The sequence below is a fragment of the Quercus robur genome, chromosome 10, assembly GCF_932294415.1.
Source record: "Quercus robur chromosome 10, dhQueRobu3.1, whole genome shotgun sequence".
NCBI lineage: Eukaryota > Viridiplantae > Streptophyta > Magnoliopsida > Fagales > Fagaceae > Quercus > Quercus robur.
The window spans coordinates 52,661,958-52,678,587 of NC_065543.1; the positions used below are offsets into that span (position 1 = coordinate 52,661,958).

Here is a 16,630-nt window from a genome sequence, read left to right on the forward strand (position 1 = left end):
ATTCCAAAGAGAGAGAAGAGGTTCATGGACGAAGGTGGAAGTGGAATAAAATGTCACCACACGATCTCCACCGTCTGTTCAAACAAGCAGCGATCTCTGATCAACAGAGGCACAGGGAACTCTCCCTACAGCGCCAAGCACAGCACCGCCGCAACGCCGAACATCAAGCTCCCTGCTTGGCCTCTTTACTCAACCTCCACTTCGACCCGAACCTGAACCCGAAACCACACCCGAACCCAATATCTTTATTCTTGGTTTGTATTCTAATTGCTAAACATCTTTTAGTATTCATGAATTTGCTTTATATGAAAAAAAAAAAAAAAAAGGTTAAGTTGATAGAGAATGGGTGAATTTAATACTCTAATAATTATTCTAATAGATCTTTAAAAAAGATAATTTCAATAGTTTGCATGCATAATTCATTGATCGAGTATTAAACCCGTTAGCAAAAGATTTCTCAAAATAAATCTGCTGTAACATTTTTGGTTTGATTTTGTGGTAACTGGGTTTATGACTTTGCAGTCAGATCAGACTTACTATGTGATAGACATGGTGTGCTAGCGGGAGTACTCGCTCTATGACTGCGCGGCTCAGTTTAGGTTCTTTTGGTTGAGCTCCAAGCTTGCGGAGACTGGTGCGTGTGACCCGCCTTCGCAGTATCATAGATACAGAATTAGACTATCTGCAACTTATACTGGTGCAGTCCCTTGTGTGAAGGACGGTTTGTTGTTTTATAAGAAGCATGACCTTTTTTTCTATAGCGTGGACAATGTTAAATGCTTTGAATGTTTATTGTTAGATTGGCTGAGTTATTCTTATGAATGTGATTATTGGTTAATTTCAATTAAAAAAAAAAGGAAAAAATAAATAAAACCATAGGTCGATAGTGCTTGTATGAACTGTTTACTATTGTGAAATTGGGTTGGGCTGTTTACCAAAAAAAAAGAAAAAAAAGAAATTGGGTTGGGCTTGCTAAGTTGGTGAGTTACTTGCTTGACCAGGATTAGGAAGTTCTAGTGCATTGGTTGGATATGTATGCTATTTTGTGGTGCCATTGGGGTTTTATTACATGTGGGGTTTGTTGACTTGGGCTGGGATTGATAGGTAAGATGATGTTTTTTCTCTGGTCTATTGTGGATGTATGCACATTGTTGAACCATGCCCCTCATTGTGTTCTTCATGGGTAGATGATCATTTTTCTTCATTTTTTGCTTTCTTGTTTGATCATGTGACTTGGGCACAAACGTGTGCAAGGGAGCACATTTTTATCATCATGAATGTCCAATCACTTATAGCTTGTGTCTCATTGTTGTTGCTGATTTCAATTTTGAACAATTTTTAAATCCATAGTTGCCATATCATTGTACCTACTATGTGTTGTATTTGTTCGGTTATGAATTATGGGGTTGTGGATAAGGCCCATATCTTGTTGGGTATGTTAGTTAATTACCAAGCAAAAAAACTTTTTATTTATTTATCAATTCCTAATGCCATTTGCATGTTTCCTTGCTTAGGCATGCCCATTATTAGACCGGAAATACACCACTAGCATTAGTTTGGAAGGATGAGAATTTAATACCACATCATTCCTATTAAAATTTAATAAATAAAACATACGTGGGAAAAAATAATTACTCACTAAATTTTCTCACTTTAAGGGAGAGCGCTTTGAACGTGTAACCCATTATGAACTCTTAAAATTTATCAAAATCTCTGTGATTTGTAATGAATTTAGCCCAACCCAAAAGCCTTTTTTTTTTTTTTTTTTCCTCCACACACGTACCCACTTTTCTCCTCCCAATATCTTCATTTTGTTTTTTGAATTTTGCTTTTTCCTTCTTGGCTTTTTTTCCTCCACACACGTATCCCACTCTTCTCCTCCCTATCTTCACCGTATACCCACCCATATACACCCACTCTTTCTCTTTATATTTTTTGTATTTGTTGTATTGCTTCTACCTCTTCGCCCAGCACTAAATTAAATTCATCTCTAGTTCAGAAAGTGAGAGAGATCGCCGGCGGAGATCAATGGCCGTCGAAGAGAGTCGTTCGAAGGATGAGGCACCTACTCTCAGATCAGCGTTCTCTCTTATTTATTTGATTAGTTTTATGAGAAAGATTGGGGTTTGTCTTTGTCTTGACTGTTCATTAGCTAAAAAACCTTTTTGAGTTTTAGAGAGGCCGATACTGTTGGATACTTTTTGAGTCAAGCTTTTAAAGAAAGAAGTCAATTCAAATCCCATTGGATACTTTATCCTCATGGAAAATAAAACAAAGAAGGAGTCTTGTACAATCACAATTCACAACAACTCGCGGTTTTCCGGTGCTGGAAATTCCACTCATTTCTACATCAAAATCTCTGTTTTGCCACTACCTGTCGGTGACGGATGGGTGTCCTTTTCAGCGTTCCGTGGAAGAAAAAGACTCCTGCCAAACGCCGCGTTGGAGAGCGGATCCGGTGTCCGAAATTGGAACCTTGCATTTTTATCGCGAATAGTGCTCCAATCTGGGTATAAACCAATAACCGCTCAAAAAACAATCTTAGTACTAACTGTAACAACGTTTTTATTTCTTAAATCTTGAATAAAAAAAGTTCAATGCAATTAAGCTTTGCGTTTTGTTCTATTCTTAATCTAAAAAAGAAAAGAAAAAATTACAATTAATTTTATAATTTAATTTTCGTTGTTACACCTTTATTTCTCAACATTGTAATCTGCTCGAATAGTTGAATCACCTCTTGAAGCTCAAGCTAAGTTACTTGTTGTCTTTTGAGGTTAGGGTGGCATAGATGAAGTAATTAACCATCATATAAAATTCCTCTTGTTTCTCTGGGTGCCACGGCAGTGAAAATACTTGGTGCCCAGCCATAGATTCGGCTGCTTCTTTCTCTTTTTATCAGAGCTTGCCTAACATTCCCAAAGGAGCTTTTACTCCAATATTTCAGTTGAGATTGACTTTTTTTGGGAACCCTTGTCCATTGGAGGACCAGTGATTCTTGCATCCCATGCTGAGTGAACCACACCCTCACAGCCTTCATCTTTAAGCCACATTGCTTTGAAACGGAGGGCCATTCTGGTCTGTAGAAACTTGCTTGTTCATTGACAGAGCAAAGCCATATAGGCTTGTGATCAGATGAGGAACCTCGATAGAGCAGTCATATACTTGCATATCTGTCACAATTCACATGTGAAAGGGTCTTGTCTACAATATGGAATTTTACTTTTAGTGTCATACGTGTTTGTATTTTTATCTGTAATTTTCTTTTTAATTGAGTCGATGCATTTTTCCAGGACATGCAGACTCTGCAGCGTCATGAACAGCAGGTGCAAAAACTTGTGAAGATGGGCTTTGATGAGGCTGATGTGAGAAGTGCTCTGGAATATGGTAATGAAATCTCGGCTATTAAAATGCTGCGCTTTGCAGAGTGCGCATGGGCTGGTAATGATACAAATACAAAGGTTTAGTCTGAATCTCTAAGTTCCTCATCTCGCCTAGGCCTATCTTTTAATTCCTTGCATGCTATATCTATCTTCTGATGTAGCTTTATCCGTGTGACACTAGCTTATTATCGAGCAATTTTTTCCATGAGGTGGAGTTGCCATAACTATCAATGCCATTGAAAATTTCAAAATTAAAGAATTTTTATGCTTAGCGCCTTGTTTTAATCAACTAATGATTTGATAAGAAGCTAGATAACTGCTATACTGTGGGAGTTTGCCCTTAGGAGGAAAAGTTGTCTCATTCATCACGTTTATGCATCCCTTCTTTGTGTGTCAGTCCCACATATAATGGGGCTTATATATTATAAGAGGGATGATGTTTGTAGCCGATGCATTGAAACCTTGATTGATAAAGCTGGACTTAATTACTAAGTACCATACAAGTAACCTAATAAGTTGACTTGTATTCTATGATTTGAATTCAAAATGAATGTAATTATTCCTTTCATGAGCATCACTTTAAGCCTTGCCCCATCAATGGCGAAAAAACAAAATCATGCAATGGATTTTTTTTTTTTTTTTTTTTTTTTTTTGAGAAACATTCAGATGTTTTGCTTATAACTAAAGAAAAGCCATAAAGGCTTGTGATCAAAAGAGGAACCTCGATAGAGCAATCATATACTTGCATATCTGTCACTATCTTTACTATTGAAAACGTCTCGTCTTTGATATGGAATTTTACTATTAGTGTCACAAGTGTTTGTAATTTTATCTGTAATTTTCTTTTTAATTGAGTCTATGCATTTGTAACTTGCAATTTGCCTTCAGCTATGGCAGCCTGATGAGCAGCAGGTGCAAAAACTTGTGGAGATGGGCTTTGCTGAAGCAGCTGTCGGAAGTGCTCTGGAAGCTGTTAATGGGGATGAAATCTTGGCTATTAAAATGCTTTGCTTTGAAGAGTGTGGACCAGCTGGAATTGATACATATAGAAAGGTTTAGTTTGAATCTCTAAGTTCCTCATCTAGCCTAGGCCTGTCTTTTAATTCCTTGTGTGCTATGTTTTTGCAAGCATATCTATCTTCTGATGTAGCTTTATCTGTGTGACACTAGCTTATTATCGAGCAACTTTTTCCATGAGACGAAGTTGCCATAACTATTAGTGCCATTGAAGTTTTCAAAATTAAAGAAGAAAGTTTTATGTTTAGCGCCTTGTCTTAATCAACTAATGATTTGATAAGAAGCTAGATAACAGCTAAACTGTGGGAGTTTGCCCTTAGCAGGAAAAGTTGTCTCATTCATCACATATATGCATCCTTTTCTCTGTGTCTCGGTCCAACATATGACTGGGGCTTACATAATATAAGAGGGATGATGTTTGTAGCCGATACATTGCCACCTTGATTGATAAAGTTGGACTCAATTACTAAGTACCATACAAGTAACCTAATTAGTTGACTTGTATTTTATGATTTGAATTGAAAATGAATGTAATTATTCCTTTAATGAGCATCACTTTAAGCCTTGCCCCATCAACGGCATAAAAACAAAATCATGTAGTGGACTCTTTTTTTTTTTTTTTTTTTTTTTGGAGAAACATTCAAATGTTTTGCTTATAACTAAATAAAAGCCATAAAGGCTTGTGATCAAAAGAGGAACCTCGATAGAGCAGTCATATACTTGCATATCTGTCACTATCTTCACTATTGAAAAGGTCTTCTCTTCGATATGGAATTCTACTATTAGTGTCACATGTTTTTGTACATTTATCTGTAATTTTCTTTTTAATTGAGTCTATGCATTTGTAACTTGCAATTTGTCTTCAGCTATGGCAGCCTGATGAGCAGCAGGTGCAAAAACTTGCGGAGATGGGCTTTGCTGAAGCAGCTGTGAGAAGTGCTCTGGAAGCTGTTAATGGGGATGAAATCTTGGCTATTAAAATGCTTCGCTTTGCAGACTGTGGACCAGCTGGTATTGAAACATATAGAAAGGTTTAGTTTGAATCTCTAAGTTCGTCATCTAGCATAGGCCTGTCTTTTAATTCCTTGCATGCTATGTTTTTAAAAGCATATCTAACTTCTGATGTAGATTCCTCTGTGTGACACTAGCTTATTATCGAGCAACTTTTTCCATGAGATGGAGTTGCCATAACTATCAGTGCTATTGAAGTTTTCAAAATTAAAGAAAGTTTTGTGTTTAGTGCCTTGTTTTAATCGACCAATGATTTGATAATAAGCTAGATAACAGCTAAACTGTGGGAGTTTGCCCTTAGGAGGAAAAGTTGTCTCATTCATCATGTTTATGCATCCTTTCTCTGTGTGTCGGTCCCACATAGGACTGGGGCTTACATAATATAAGGGGGATGATGTTTGTAGCCAGATGCATTGCAACCTTGATCGATAAAGCTGGACTCAATTACTAAGTACCATACAAGTAACCTAATAAGTTGACTTGTATTTTATGATTTGAATTCAAAATGAATGTAATTATTCCTTTCATGCACATCACTTTAAGCCTTGCCCCATCAACAGTGGAAAAAAAAAATCATGCAGTGGACAATTTTTTTTGCATCTGTCATTCAGGTGTTTTGTTTTGTTTTTCTTTTTGAGAAACATTCAAATGTTTTGCTTACAACTAGAGAAAAGTCATAAAGGCTTGTGATCAAAAGAGGAACCTCGATGGAGCAATCATAGACTTGCATAACTGTCACTATCTTCACTATTGAAAAGTTCTTGTCTTCGATATGGAATTTTACTATTAGTGTCACATGTGTTTGTACTTTTATTTGTAATTTTCTTTTTAATTGAGTGTATGCTTTTGTAACTTGGAATTTGTTTTCAGCTATGGCAGCCTGATGAGCAGCGGGTGCAAAAACTGGTGGAGATGGGCTTTGCTGAAGCTGCTGTGAGATGTTCTCTGGAAGCTGTTAATGGTGATGAAATCTTGGCTATTAAAATGCTTCGCTTTGCAGAGTGTGCACGGGCTGGAAATGATACAAATACAAAGGTTTAGTTTGAATCTCTAAGTTCCACATTGAGCCTAGACCCGTCTTTTAATTCCTTGCATGTTATGTTTTTGCAAGCATATCTATCTTCTGATGTAGCTTTATCCATGTGATAGTAGCTTATTATCGAGCAAATTTTTCCATGATGTGGAGTTGCCATAACTATCAGTGCCATTGAAGATTTAAAAATTAAAGAAGAAAGTTTTATGTTCAGCGCCTTGTTTTAATCATCTAATGATCTGATAAGAAGCTAGATCACAGCTAAACTGTGGGAGTTTCCCCTTTGGAGGAAAAGATGTCTCATTCATCACATATATGCATTCTTTCCCTGTGTGTCGGTCCCACATATGATTGGGGCTTACATAATAATAGGGATGATGTTTGTAGCCGATGCGTTGCAACCTTGATTGATAAAGTTGGACTTAATTACTAAGTACCATACAAATAACCTAATAAGTACACTTGTATTTTATGTTTTGAATTCAATATGAATGTAATTATTCCTTTCATTAGCATCACTTTAAGCCTTGTCCCATCAATGGCGAAAAAACTAATTCATGTAGTGCACTTTTTTATTTTTTTGCATTTGTCATTATAGAGTTTTGTTTTGTTTTTTTTTTTTTTTTGAGAAACATTCAGATGTTTTGCTTATAATTAAAGAAAAGCCATAAAGGCTTGTGATCAAAAGAGGAACCTCAATAGAGTAGTCATATACTTGCATATCTGTCACTATCTTCACTATTGAAAAGGTCTCGTCTTCAAAATGGAATTTTACTATTAGTGTCACGTGTGTTTGTACTTTAATCTGTAATTTTATTTTTAATTGAGTCTATGAATTGGGAACTTGCAATTTGTCTTTAGCTATGGCAGCCTGATGAGCAGCAGGTGCAAAAATATATTGGGATGGGCTTTGCTGAAGCTGCTGTGAGAAGTGCTCTGGAAGCTGTTAATGGTGATGAAATCTTGGCTATTAAAATGCTTCGCTTTGAAGAGTGTGCACGGGCTGGAAATGATACAAATACAAAGGTTTAGTTTGAATCTCTAAGTTCCTCACCTAGCCTAGGCCTGTCTTTTAATTCTTTGCATGCTATGTTTTTACAAGCATATCTATTTTCTTATGTAGCTTTATCCATGTGACACTAGCTTATTATCAAGCAACTTTTTCCATGAGGTGGAGTTGCCATAACTATCAGTGCCATTGATATTGTCAAATTTAAAGAAGAAAGTTTTATGTTCTGCACCTTGTTTTAATCAACTAATGTTTTGATAAGAAGCTAGATAATTGCTAAACTGTGGGAGTTTGCCTTTAGGAGCAACAATTGTCTCATTCATTACATATATGCGTCCTTTCTTTTTGTGTCGGTCCCACATGACTGGGGCTTACATAATATAAGAGGGATGATGTTTGTAGCTGATGTATTGCAACCTTGATTGATAAAGCTTTACACAATTACTAATTACCATATAACTAACCTAATAAGTTGACTTGTATTTTATGATTTGAATTGGAAATGAATGTAATTATTCCATTCATGAGCATCACTTTAAGCCTTGCACTATCTACGGCGAAAAAACAAAATCATGCAATGGTCTTTTTTTTTTTGGAGTAACATTCAGATTTTTGCTTATAACTAATGAAAAGCCATAAAGGATTGTGATCAAAAGGGGAACCTCGACAGAGCAGTCATATCTGTCACTATCTTCACTATTGCAAAGGTCTTGTCTTGGATACGGAATTTTACTATTGGTGTCACATGTGTTTGTACTTTTAACTTTGATTTTCTTTTTAATTGAGTGTATGCATTTGTAACTTGCAATTTGTCTTCAGCTATGGCAGCCTAATGAGCAGCAGGTGCAAAAATATATGGAGATGGGCTTTGCTGAAGCTGCTGTGAGAAGTGCTCTGGAAGCTGTTAATGGCAATGAAATCTTGGCTATTAAAATGCTTTGCTTTGCAGAGTGTGGACCAGCTGGAATTGATACATATAGAAAGGTTTAGTTTGAATCTCTAAGTTCCTCATCTAGCCTAGTCCTGTCTTTTAATTCCTTGCATGCTATGTTTTACAAGAATATCTATCTTTTGATGTAGCTTTATCCATGTGATAGTAGTTTATTATCGAGCAACTTTTTTCGTGAGGTGGAGTTGCCATAACTATCAGTGCCATTGATGTTTTCAAAATTAAAGAAGAAAGTTTTATGTTCAACGCCTTGTTTTAATCAACTAATGATTTGATTAGAAGCTAGATAACTGCTAAATTGTGGGAGTTAGCCCTTAGGAGGAAAAGTTGTCTCATTCATCACATATATGCATCCTTTCTCTGTGTGTTGGTCCCACATATGACTGGGGCTTACATAATATAATAGGGATGATGGTTGTAGCCGATGCATTGCAACCTTAATTGATAAAGCTAGACTCAATTACTAAGTACCATACAAGTAACCTAATAAGTTCCCTTGTATTTTATGTTTTGAATTCAAAATGAATGTAATTATTCCTTTCATGAGCATCACTTTAAGCCTTGCCCCATCAACGGCGAAAAAACAAAATCATGCAGTGGACTTTTTTTTTTTCGAGAAACATTCAGATGTTTTGCTTATAACTAAAGAAAGCCATAAATGGTTGTGATCAAAAGAGGAACCTCGATAGAGCAGTCATATACTTGCATATCTGTCACTATCTTCACTATTGAAAAGGTCTCGTCTAAGATATGGAATTTTACTATTAGTGTCACATGTGTTTGTACTTCTATCTGTAATTTTTTTTTTTTAATTGAGTCTATGCATTTGTAACTTGCAATTTGTCTTCAGCTATGGCAGCCTGATGAGCAGCGGGTGCAAAAACTTGTTGAGATGGGCTTTACTAAAGCTGCTGTGAGAAGTGCTCTGGAAGCTATTAATGGTGATGAAATCTTGGCTATTAAAATGCTTCGCTTCGCAGAGTGTGTGCGGGCTGGAAATGATACAACTACAAAGGTTTAATTTGAATCTCTAAGTTCCTCATCTAGCCTAGGCTTGTCTTTTAATTCCTTGCATGCTATGTTTTTGCTAGCATATCTATCTTTTGTTGTAGATTTATCTGTGTGACAGTAGGTAATTATTTAGCAACTTTTACCTTGAGGTGGAGTTGCAATTACTATCAGTGCCATTGAAGTTTTCAAAATGAAAGAAGAAAATTTGATGTTCAGCGCCTTGTTTTAATCAACTAATGATTTGATAAGAAGCTAGATAAGTGCTAAACTGTGGGAGTTTTCCCTTAGGAGGAAAAGTTGTCTCATTCATCACATATGTGCATCCTTTGTTTGTGTGTTGGTCCCACAAATGACTGGGGCTTACATAATAAGAGGGATGATGTTTGTAGCCTATGCATAGCAACCTTGATTGATAAAGTTGGACTCAATTTCTACGTACCATACAAGTAACCTAATAAGTTGACTTGTAATTTATGATTTGAATTCGAAATGAATGTAATTATTCCTTTCATTAGCATCACTTTAAGCGTTGCCTCATCAACAGCAAAAAAACAGAATCATGCAGTGGATTTTTTTTTGTTTGTTTGTTTGTTTGTTTGCATCTATCATTCAGGAGTTTTGTTTTGTTTTGTTTTTTTGTTTTTTTTTTTGAGCAACACTAAGATGTTTTGCTTATAACTAAAGAAAAGCCATAAAAGCTTGTGATCAAAAGAGGAGCCTCAATAGAGTAGTCATATACTTGCATATCTCTCACTATCTTCACTATTGATAAGGTCTCATTTTCAATATGGAACTTTACTATTAGTGTCCCATGTGTTTGTACTTTTATCTGTAATTTTCTTTTTAATTAAGTCTATGCATTTGTAAATTGCAATTTCTCTTCAGCTATGGCAGCCTGATGAGCAGCGGGTGCAAAAACTTGTGGAGATGGGCTTTGTTGAAGATGCTGTGAGAAGTGCTCTGGAAGCTGTTAATGGTGATGAAACCTTGGCTGTTAAAATGCTTCGCTTTGCAGAGTGTGCACGGGTTGGAAATGATACAAATACAAAGGTTTTAGTTTGAATCTCTAAGTTCCCCATCTAGTCTAGGCCTTTCTTTTTGTTCCTTGCATGCTATGTTTTTGCAAGCATATCTATCTTCTGTTGTAGCTTTAGCCGTGTGACACTAGCTTATTATGGAGCAACTCTTTCCATGAGGTGGAGTTGCCATAACTATCAGTGCCATTAAAATTTTCAAACTTAAAGAAGAAAGTTTTATGTTCAGTGCCATGTTTTAATCAACTAATGATTTGATAAGAAGCTAGATGAGTGCTAAACTGTGGGAGTTTGCCCTTAGGAGGAAAAGTAGTCTCTTTCATCACATATATGCATCATTTTTCTGTATGTCGGTCCCACATATGACTGGTGCTTACATAATATAAGAGGGATGATGTTTATAGCCAATCCATTGCAACCTTGATTGATAAATTTGGATTCAATCACTAAGTACCATACAAGTAGCCGAATAAGTTGACTTGTATTTTATGATTTGAATTCAAAATGAATGTAATTGTTTTTTTGCATTTGTCATTCAGGAGTTCGTTTTTTTTTTTTTTTGAGAAACATTCATATGTTTTGCTTATAGCTAATGAAAAGCCATAAAGGCTTGTGATAAAAAGTGAAACCTCGAGAGAGCAATCATATACTTGCATATCCCTCACTATCTTCACTATTGGAAAGGTCTCCTCTTTGATATGAAATTTTACTATTAGTGTCACATGTGTTTGTGCTTTTATCTGTAATTTTCTTTTTAATTGAGTGTATGCATTTGTAACTTGCAATTTGTCTTCAGTTGTGGCAGCCTGATGAGCAGCAGGTGCAAAAACTTGTGGAGATGGGCTTTGCTGAAGCCACTATGAGAAGTGCTCTGGAAGCTGTTAATGGTGATGAAATCTTGGCCATTAAAATGCTTCGCTTTGCAGAGTTTGGACCAGCTAGAATTAATACATATAGAAAGGTTTAGTTTGAATCTCTAAGTTCCTCATCTAGCTTGGGCCTGTCTTTTAATTTCTTGCATGCTATGTTTTTGCAAGCATATCTGTCTTCTGATCTAGCTTTATCTGTGTGACACTAGCTTATTATTGATCAACTTTTTCCATGTGGTTGAGTTGCCATAGCTATCACTGCCATTGAAGTCAAAATTGGAGAAGAAAGTTTTATGTTTAGAGCCTTGTTTAAATCCACTAATGATTTGATAAGAAGTTAGATAACTGCTAAACTGTGGGAGTATGCCCTTAAGATGAAAGTTGTCTCATTCATCACATATATGCGTCCTTTCTCTGTGTCGGTCTCACATATGACTGGGGCTTACATAATAGAAGAGGGATGATGTTTGTAGCCGATGTGTTACAACCTTAATTGGTAAAGCTGGATTCAATTACTAAGTACCATACAAGTAACCTAATAAGTTGACTTGTATTTTATGATTTGAATTCAAAATGAATGTAATTATTCCTTTCATGAGCATCACTTTAAGCCTTGCCCCATCAATGGCGAAAAGACAATCATGCAGTGGACTTTTTTCTGTTGTTGTTTGCATCTGTCTTTCAGGAGTTTTGTTTTGTTTTTTGTTTTTTTTTTGGAGAAACATTAAGATGTTTTGCTTATAACTAAAGAAAAGCCATAAAGGCTTGTGATCAAAAGAGGAACCTCAAAGGAGCAGTCATATACTTGCATATCTGTCACTATCTTCACTATTGAAAAGGTCTCGTCTTCGATATGAAATTTTACTATTAGAGTCACATGTGTTTGTACTTTTACATGTAATTTTCTTTTTAATTGAGTCTATGCATTTGTAACTTGCAATTTGTCTTCAGCTATGGCGGCCTGATGAGCAGCGGGTGCAAAAACTTGCGGAGATGGGCTTTGCTGAAGCTGTTGTGAGAAGTGCTCTGGAAGCTGTTAATGGTGATGAAATCTTGGCTATTAAAATGCTTCGCTTTGCACAGTTTGCACGGGCTGGAAATTCTACAAATACAAAGGTTTAGTTTGAATCTCAATGTACCTCATCCTGCCTAGGCCTGTCGTTTAATTCCTTGCATGCTATGTTTTTGCAAGCATATCCATCTTCTGATGTAGCTTAATCCGTGTGACACTAGCTTATTATTGAGCAACTTTTTCCATGAGGTGGAGTTGCCATAACTATCAGTGCCATTGAAGTTTTTAAAATTAAAGAAGAAGGTTTTATTTTCAGCGCCTTATTTTAATCAACTAATGATTTGATAAGAAGCTAGAGAACTGCTAAACTGTGGGAGTTTGCCCTTAGGAGGAAAAGTTGTCTCATTCATCATATATATGCATCCTTTCTCTGTGTGTCGGTCTCACATATGACTGGGGCTTATATAATATAAGAGGGATGATGTTTGTCGGCGATGCATTGCAACCTTGATTGATAAAGCTGGAATCAATTACTAAGTACCATACAAGTAACCTAATTAGTTGACTTGTATTTTATGATTTGAATTCCAAATGAATGTAATTATTCCTTTCATGAGCATCACTTTAAGCCTTGCCCCATCAACAGCGAAAAAACAAAATCGTGTAGTGGACTTTTTTTGTTTTTGTTTGCATCTGTCATTCTGGAGTTTTGCTTACTAAAGAAAAGCCCTAAAGGCTTGTGATCAAAAGAGGAACCTTGTTAGAGCTGTCATATAATTGCCATATCTGTCACTATCTTCAATATTGAAAAGGTCTTGTCTTCAATATGGAATTTTACTATTAGTGTCACATGTGTTTGTACTTTTATCTGTTATTTTCTTTTTAATTGAGTCTATGCATTTGTAACTTGCAATTTGTCTTCTGCAATGGCAGCCTGATGAGCAGCGGGTGCAAAAACTTGTGGAGATGGGCTTTGCTGAAGCTGCTGTGAGAAGTGCTCTCGAAGCTGTTAATGGTGTTGAAATCTTGGCTATTAAAATGCTTCGCTTTGCAGAGTGTGCACGGGCTGGAAATGATACAAATACAAAGGTTTAGTTTGAATCTCTAAGTTCCTCACCTAGCCTAGGCTTGTCTTTTAATTCCTTGCATGCTATGTTTTTGCAAGCATATCTATCTTCTGATGTAGCTTTATTCGTGTGACACTAGCTTATTATTGAACTACTTTTTCCATGAGGTGGAGTTGCCATAACTATCTGTGCCATTGAAGTTTTCAAAATTAAAGTAGAAAGTTTTATGTTCAATGCCTTGTTTTAATGAACTAGTGAGTTGATAAGAAGCTAGATAACTGCTAAACTGTGGAAGATTGCCCTTAGGAGGAATAGTTGTCTCATTCATCGCATATATGCATCCTTTCTTTGTGTGTCGGTCCCACATATGACTGGGGCTTACATAATATAAGAGGGATGATGTTTGTAGCCGATGCATTGCAACCTTGATTGATAAAGCTGGACTCAATTTCTAAGTACCATACAAGTAACCTAATAAGTTGACTTGTATTTTATGATTTGAAGAAATGAATGTAATTATTCCTTTCTTGGGCATCACTTTAAGCCTTGCCCCATCAATGGCGAAAAAACAAAATCATGCAGTGGATTTTTTTTTTAGTTTTGTTTGTTTGCATCAGTCATTCAGGAGTTTTGCTTTGTTTTGTTTTGTTTTTGTTTTTGTTTGTTTGTTTTTTTTTTTTTTTTTGAGAATCAAATGTTTTGCTTATAACTAAAGAAAAGGGTTAAGGCTTGTGATAAAAAGAAGAACCTCGATAGAGCAGTCATATACTTGCATATATGTCACTATCTTCACTATTGGAAAGGTCTCGTCTTCGATATGAAATTTTACTATTAGTGTCACGTGTTTTTACTTTTATCTGTAATTTTCTTTTTAATTGAGTCTATGCATTTGTAACGTGCAATTTGTCTTCAGCTATGGCAGCCTGATGAGCAGCAGGTCCAAAAACTTGTGGAGAAGTGCTGTGATGATGCTGCTGGGAGAAGTGCTATGGAAGCTCCTGTGAGAAGTGCTCTGGAAGCTGTTAATGGTGATGAAAAATATGCTATTACAATGCTTCTCTTTGCAGCGCGTGTACAGTCTTCGAACGATATAAAGACAAAGGTTTAGTTTGAATCTCTTAAGTTCCTCATCTAGCCTAGGCCTGTCTTTTAATTCCTTGCATGCTATGTTTTTTCAAGCATATCTATCTTCTGATGTAGCTTTATCTATGTGACTCTAGCTTATTATCGAGCAACTTTTTCCATGAGGTGGAGTTGACACAACTATCACTGCTATTGAAGTTTTCAAAATTATAGATGAAAGTTTTATGTTCGGCGCCTTGTTTTAATCGACTAATGATTTGATAAGAAGCTAGATAACTGCTAAACTGTGGGAGTTTACCCTTAGGAGGAAAAGTTGTCTCATTCATCACATATATGCATCCTTTCTTTGTGTGTCGGTCCCACTGGTGCTTACATAATATAAGAGGGATGATGTTTATAGCCGATGCATTGCAACCTTGATTGATGAAGCTAGACTCGTAATTAAGTACCATACAAGTAGCCTAACAAGTTGACTTGTATTTTCTGATTTGAATTCAAAATGATTGTAATTATTCTTTTCATGAGCATCACTTTAAGCCTTGCCCCATCAACGGCGAAAAAATAAAATCATGTAGTTGACTTTTTTTTTTTTTTTTTTTTTTTTTGCAACTATCATTCTGGCATTTTGTTTTGTTTGTTTGTTTGTTTTTTTCCCTTCTAAGAAACATTCAGATGTTTTGCTTATAACTAAAGAAAAGCCATAATGGTTTGTGATCAAAAGAGGAACCTCGATAGAGCAGTCATATACTTGCTTATCTTTCACTATCTTCTCTATTGAAAATGTCTCGTCTTTGATATGGAATTTTACTATTAGTGTCACATGTGTTTGTACTTTTATCTGTAATTTTCTTTTTGAATTTGTCTTCTGCTTTGGTTGCTTGATGAGCAGGAGGTGCAAAATCTTGTTGCTGTGGAAGTGCTCTTGATGCTGTTTATTATTTGTTTATTTTTTATTTTTTTGCTGAACTCTGAAGCTGTTAATGGAGATGAAATCTTGGCTTTTAAATTGATGAAGTGAATAATCCTCCCATGCAAGTGTCACGTGAGCATGGAAATGGATGTATGGCATTCATCCAAAGTTGTGAACTTATTAGAGACCAAGAAATTCATTCTCAACTCCAATCAGACCTTATCAATCATTTATGGCAATTTCATGGCGAGTTTTTATTGTAATTTCATGTGTTATGTTTGTGAACTTTTTGTGGACTTCATTGCTAGTTTAGTGTTGCTGAAAACTATTTCAAGTGGAGAAGGTGAATTTTATGTTGCATTTATAATATGTTTGCCTTTTGATATGAGTATTGATAGGTTCATAGTTTACTATATGATTTATGTAAATAGTTTACATAGTGTTTTGACAGGTTGATAATTTAGTTCAATTGGAGTAGATATGTGATCATTGATAAATTTTCAATTGCGCCCAACGTGGGGCTCACATGTCAGTGAGAAAAATGTCTCATACACATCAAGCACAAGATACATTCATAGTAGTTGAAGGAAAAAAAAAATTATGAATAACATACATGGTAGGTGAAGGAAAAAAAAATCCAAAAATATGAGTCAGGATTTTCAAAAATATGATTGTTCAATTAAAAAAAAAATTCTCATTAAAAAAATTCGGGTTTTAAAAAATATGTTTGCTACGTTCAAATGATCAAATGAAAATACAGGGAAACAAAGAATAAAGAAAGAATAAAAAAAAAGAATATTTAAATGAAGTGGTAAAAAAATAGAATTTTTGATATTTGATGTATTATAAAGTGAGTTATTAAAATGAATATAGTAACTTTTTAAGATGCTAAATGCTGTATTTTATGACATTTTTTTATGTGAATGCTCTAAACAAAAGCAACTCACAAATACCAGTGGAGTGTAGTGCTAACTACTATAAACATTCCATTTCTTGAGAAAAATCGGGGAACTTCTTGAGGCTTGAGCAGCTTGTAAGTGTTAAAGATGCAAGATATTTCATCATTAGACAACTTGGAAGAATTTGAAGTTTAGTGCAATTGCTAAGTTCCCATACTTCAAGCTTTTCAAGACGCCTGACAGAGTCAAGAATAACCATTCGATGCATGTTTCATCAAAAGGATAGTTCAGTTCAACAACAAACAGCAAAATTCCAGTAAATTCAACTTAAAAACATTGAGAACCC

At 35.6% G+C, this 16,630-nt stretch overlaps 1 protein-coding gene and 1 pseudogene across 22 annotated transcripts in view; one reads left to right on the plus strand and one right to left on the minus strand.

The window, feature by feature from the left end:
* The window catches only part of LOC126701953 (uncharacterized), a 73,822-nt gene extending 58,052 nt beyond the window's left edge, over window positions 1-15,770 (plus strand). The window contains exons 1-15 of one of the 22 annotated variants that reach the window (XM_050400416.1): window positions 71-254; window positions 523-634; window positions 3,291-3,458; window positions 4,269-4,433; window positions 5,264-5,428; window positions 6,279-6,443; window positions 7,303-7,467; window positions 8,270-8,434; window positions 9,250-9,414; window positions 10,296-10,460; window positions 11,241-11,405; window positions 12,265-12,429; window positions 13,259-13,414; window positions 14,306-14,494; window positions 15,365-15,770. In XM_050400416.1, the coding sequence (XP_050256373.1) occupies window positions 3,294-3,458; window positions 4,269-4,433; window positions 5,264-5,428; window positions 6,279-6,443; window positions 7,303-7,467; window positions 8,270-8,434; window positions 9,250-9,414; window positions 10,296-10,460; window positions 11,241-11,405; window positions 12,265-12,429; window positions 13,259-13,414; window positions 14,306-14,494; window positions 15,365-15,493 (2,124 nt within the window). In that variant the 5' untranslated portion in view covers window positions 71-254; window positions 523-634; window positions 3,291-3,293 and the 3' untranslated portion in view covers window positions 15,494-15,770. Of the gene's footprint in view, window positions 1-70; window positions 255-522; window positions 635-1,855; window positions 2,511-3,290; window positions 3,459-4,268; window positions 4,434-5,263; window positions 5,429-6,278; window positions 6,444-7,302; window positions 7,468-8,269; window positions 8,435-9,249; window positions 9,415-10,295; window positions 10,461-11,240; window positions 11,406-12,264; window positions 12,430-13,258; window positions 13,415-14,305; window positions 14,495-15,364 lie in introns of those variants that run through there. The other 21 variants (XM_050400427.1, XM_050400424.1, XM_050400415.1 and 18 more) reach the window with 21 other exon arrangements.
* The window catches only part of LOC126701963 (uncharacterized), a 38,114-nt pseudogene that overhangs the window by 17,230 nt on the left and 4,254 nt on the right, over window positions 1-16,630 (minus strand).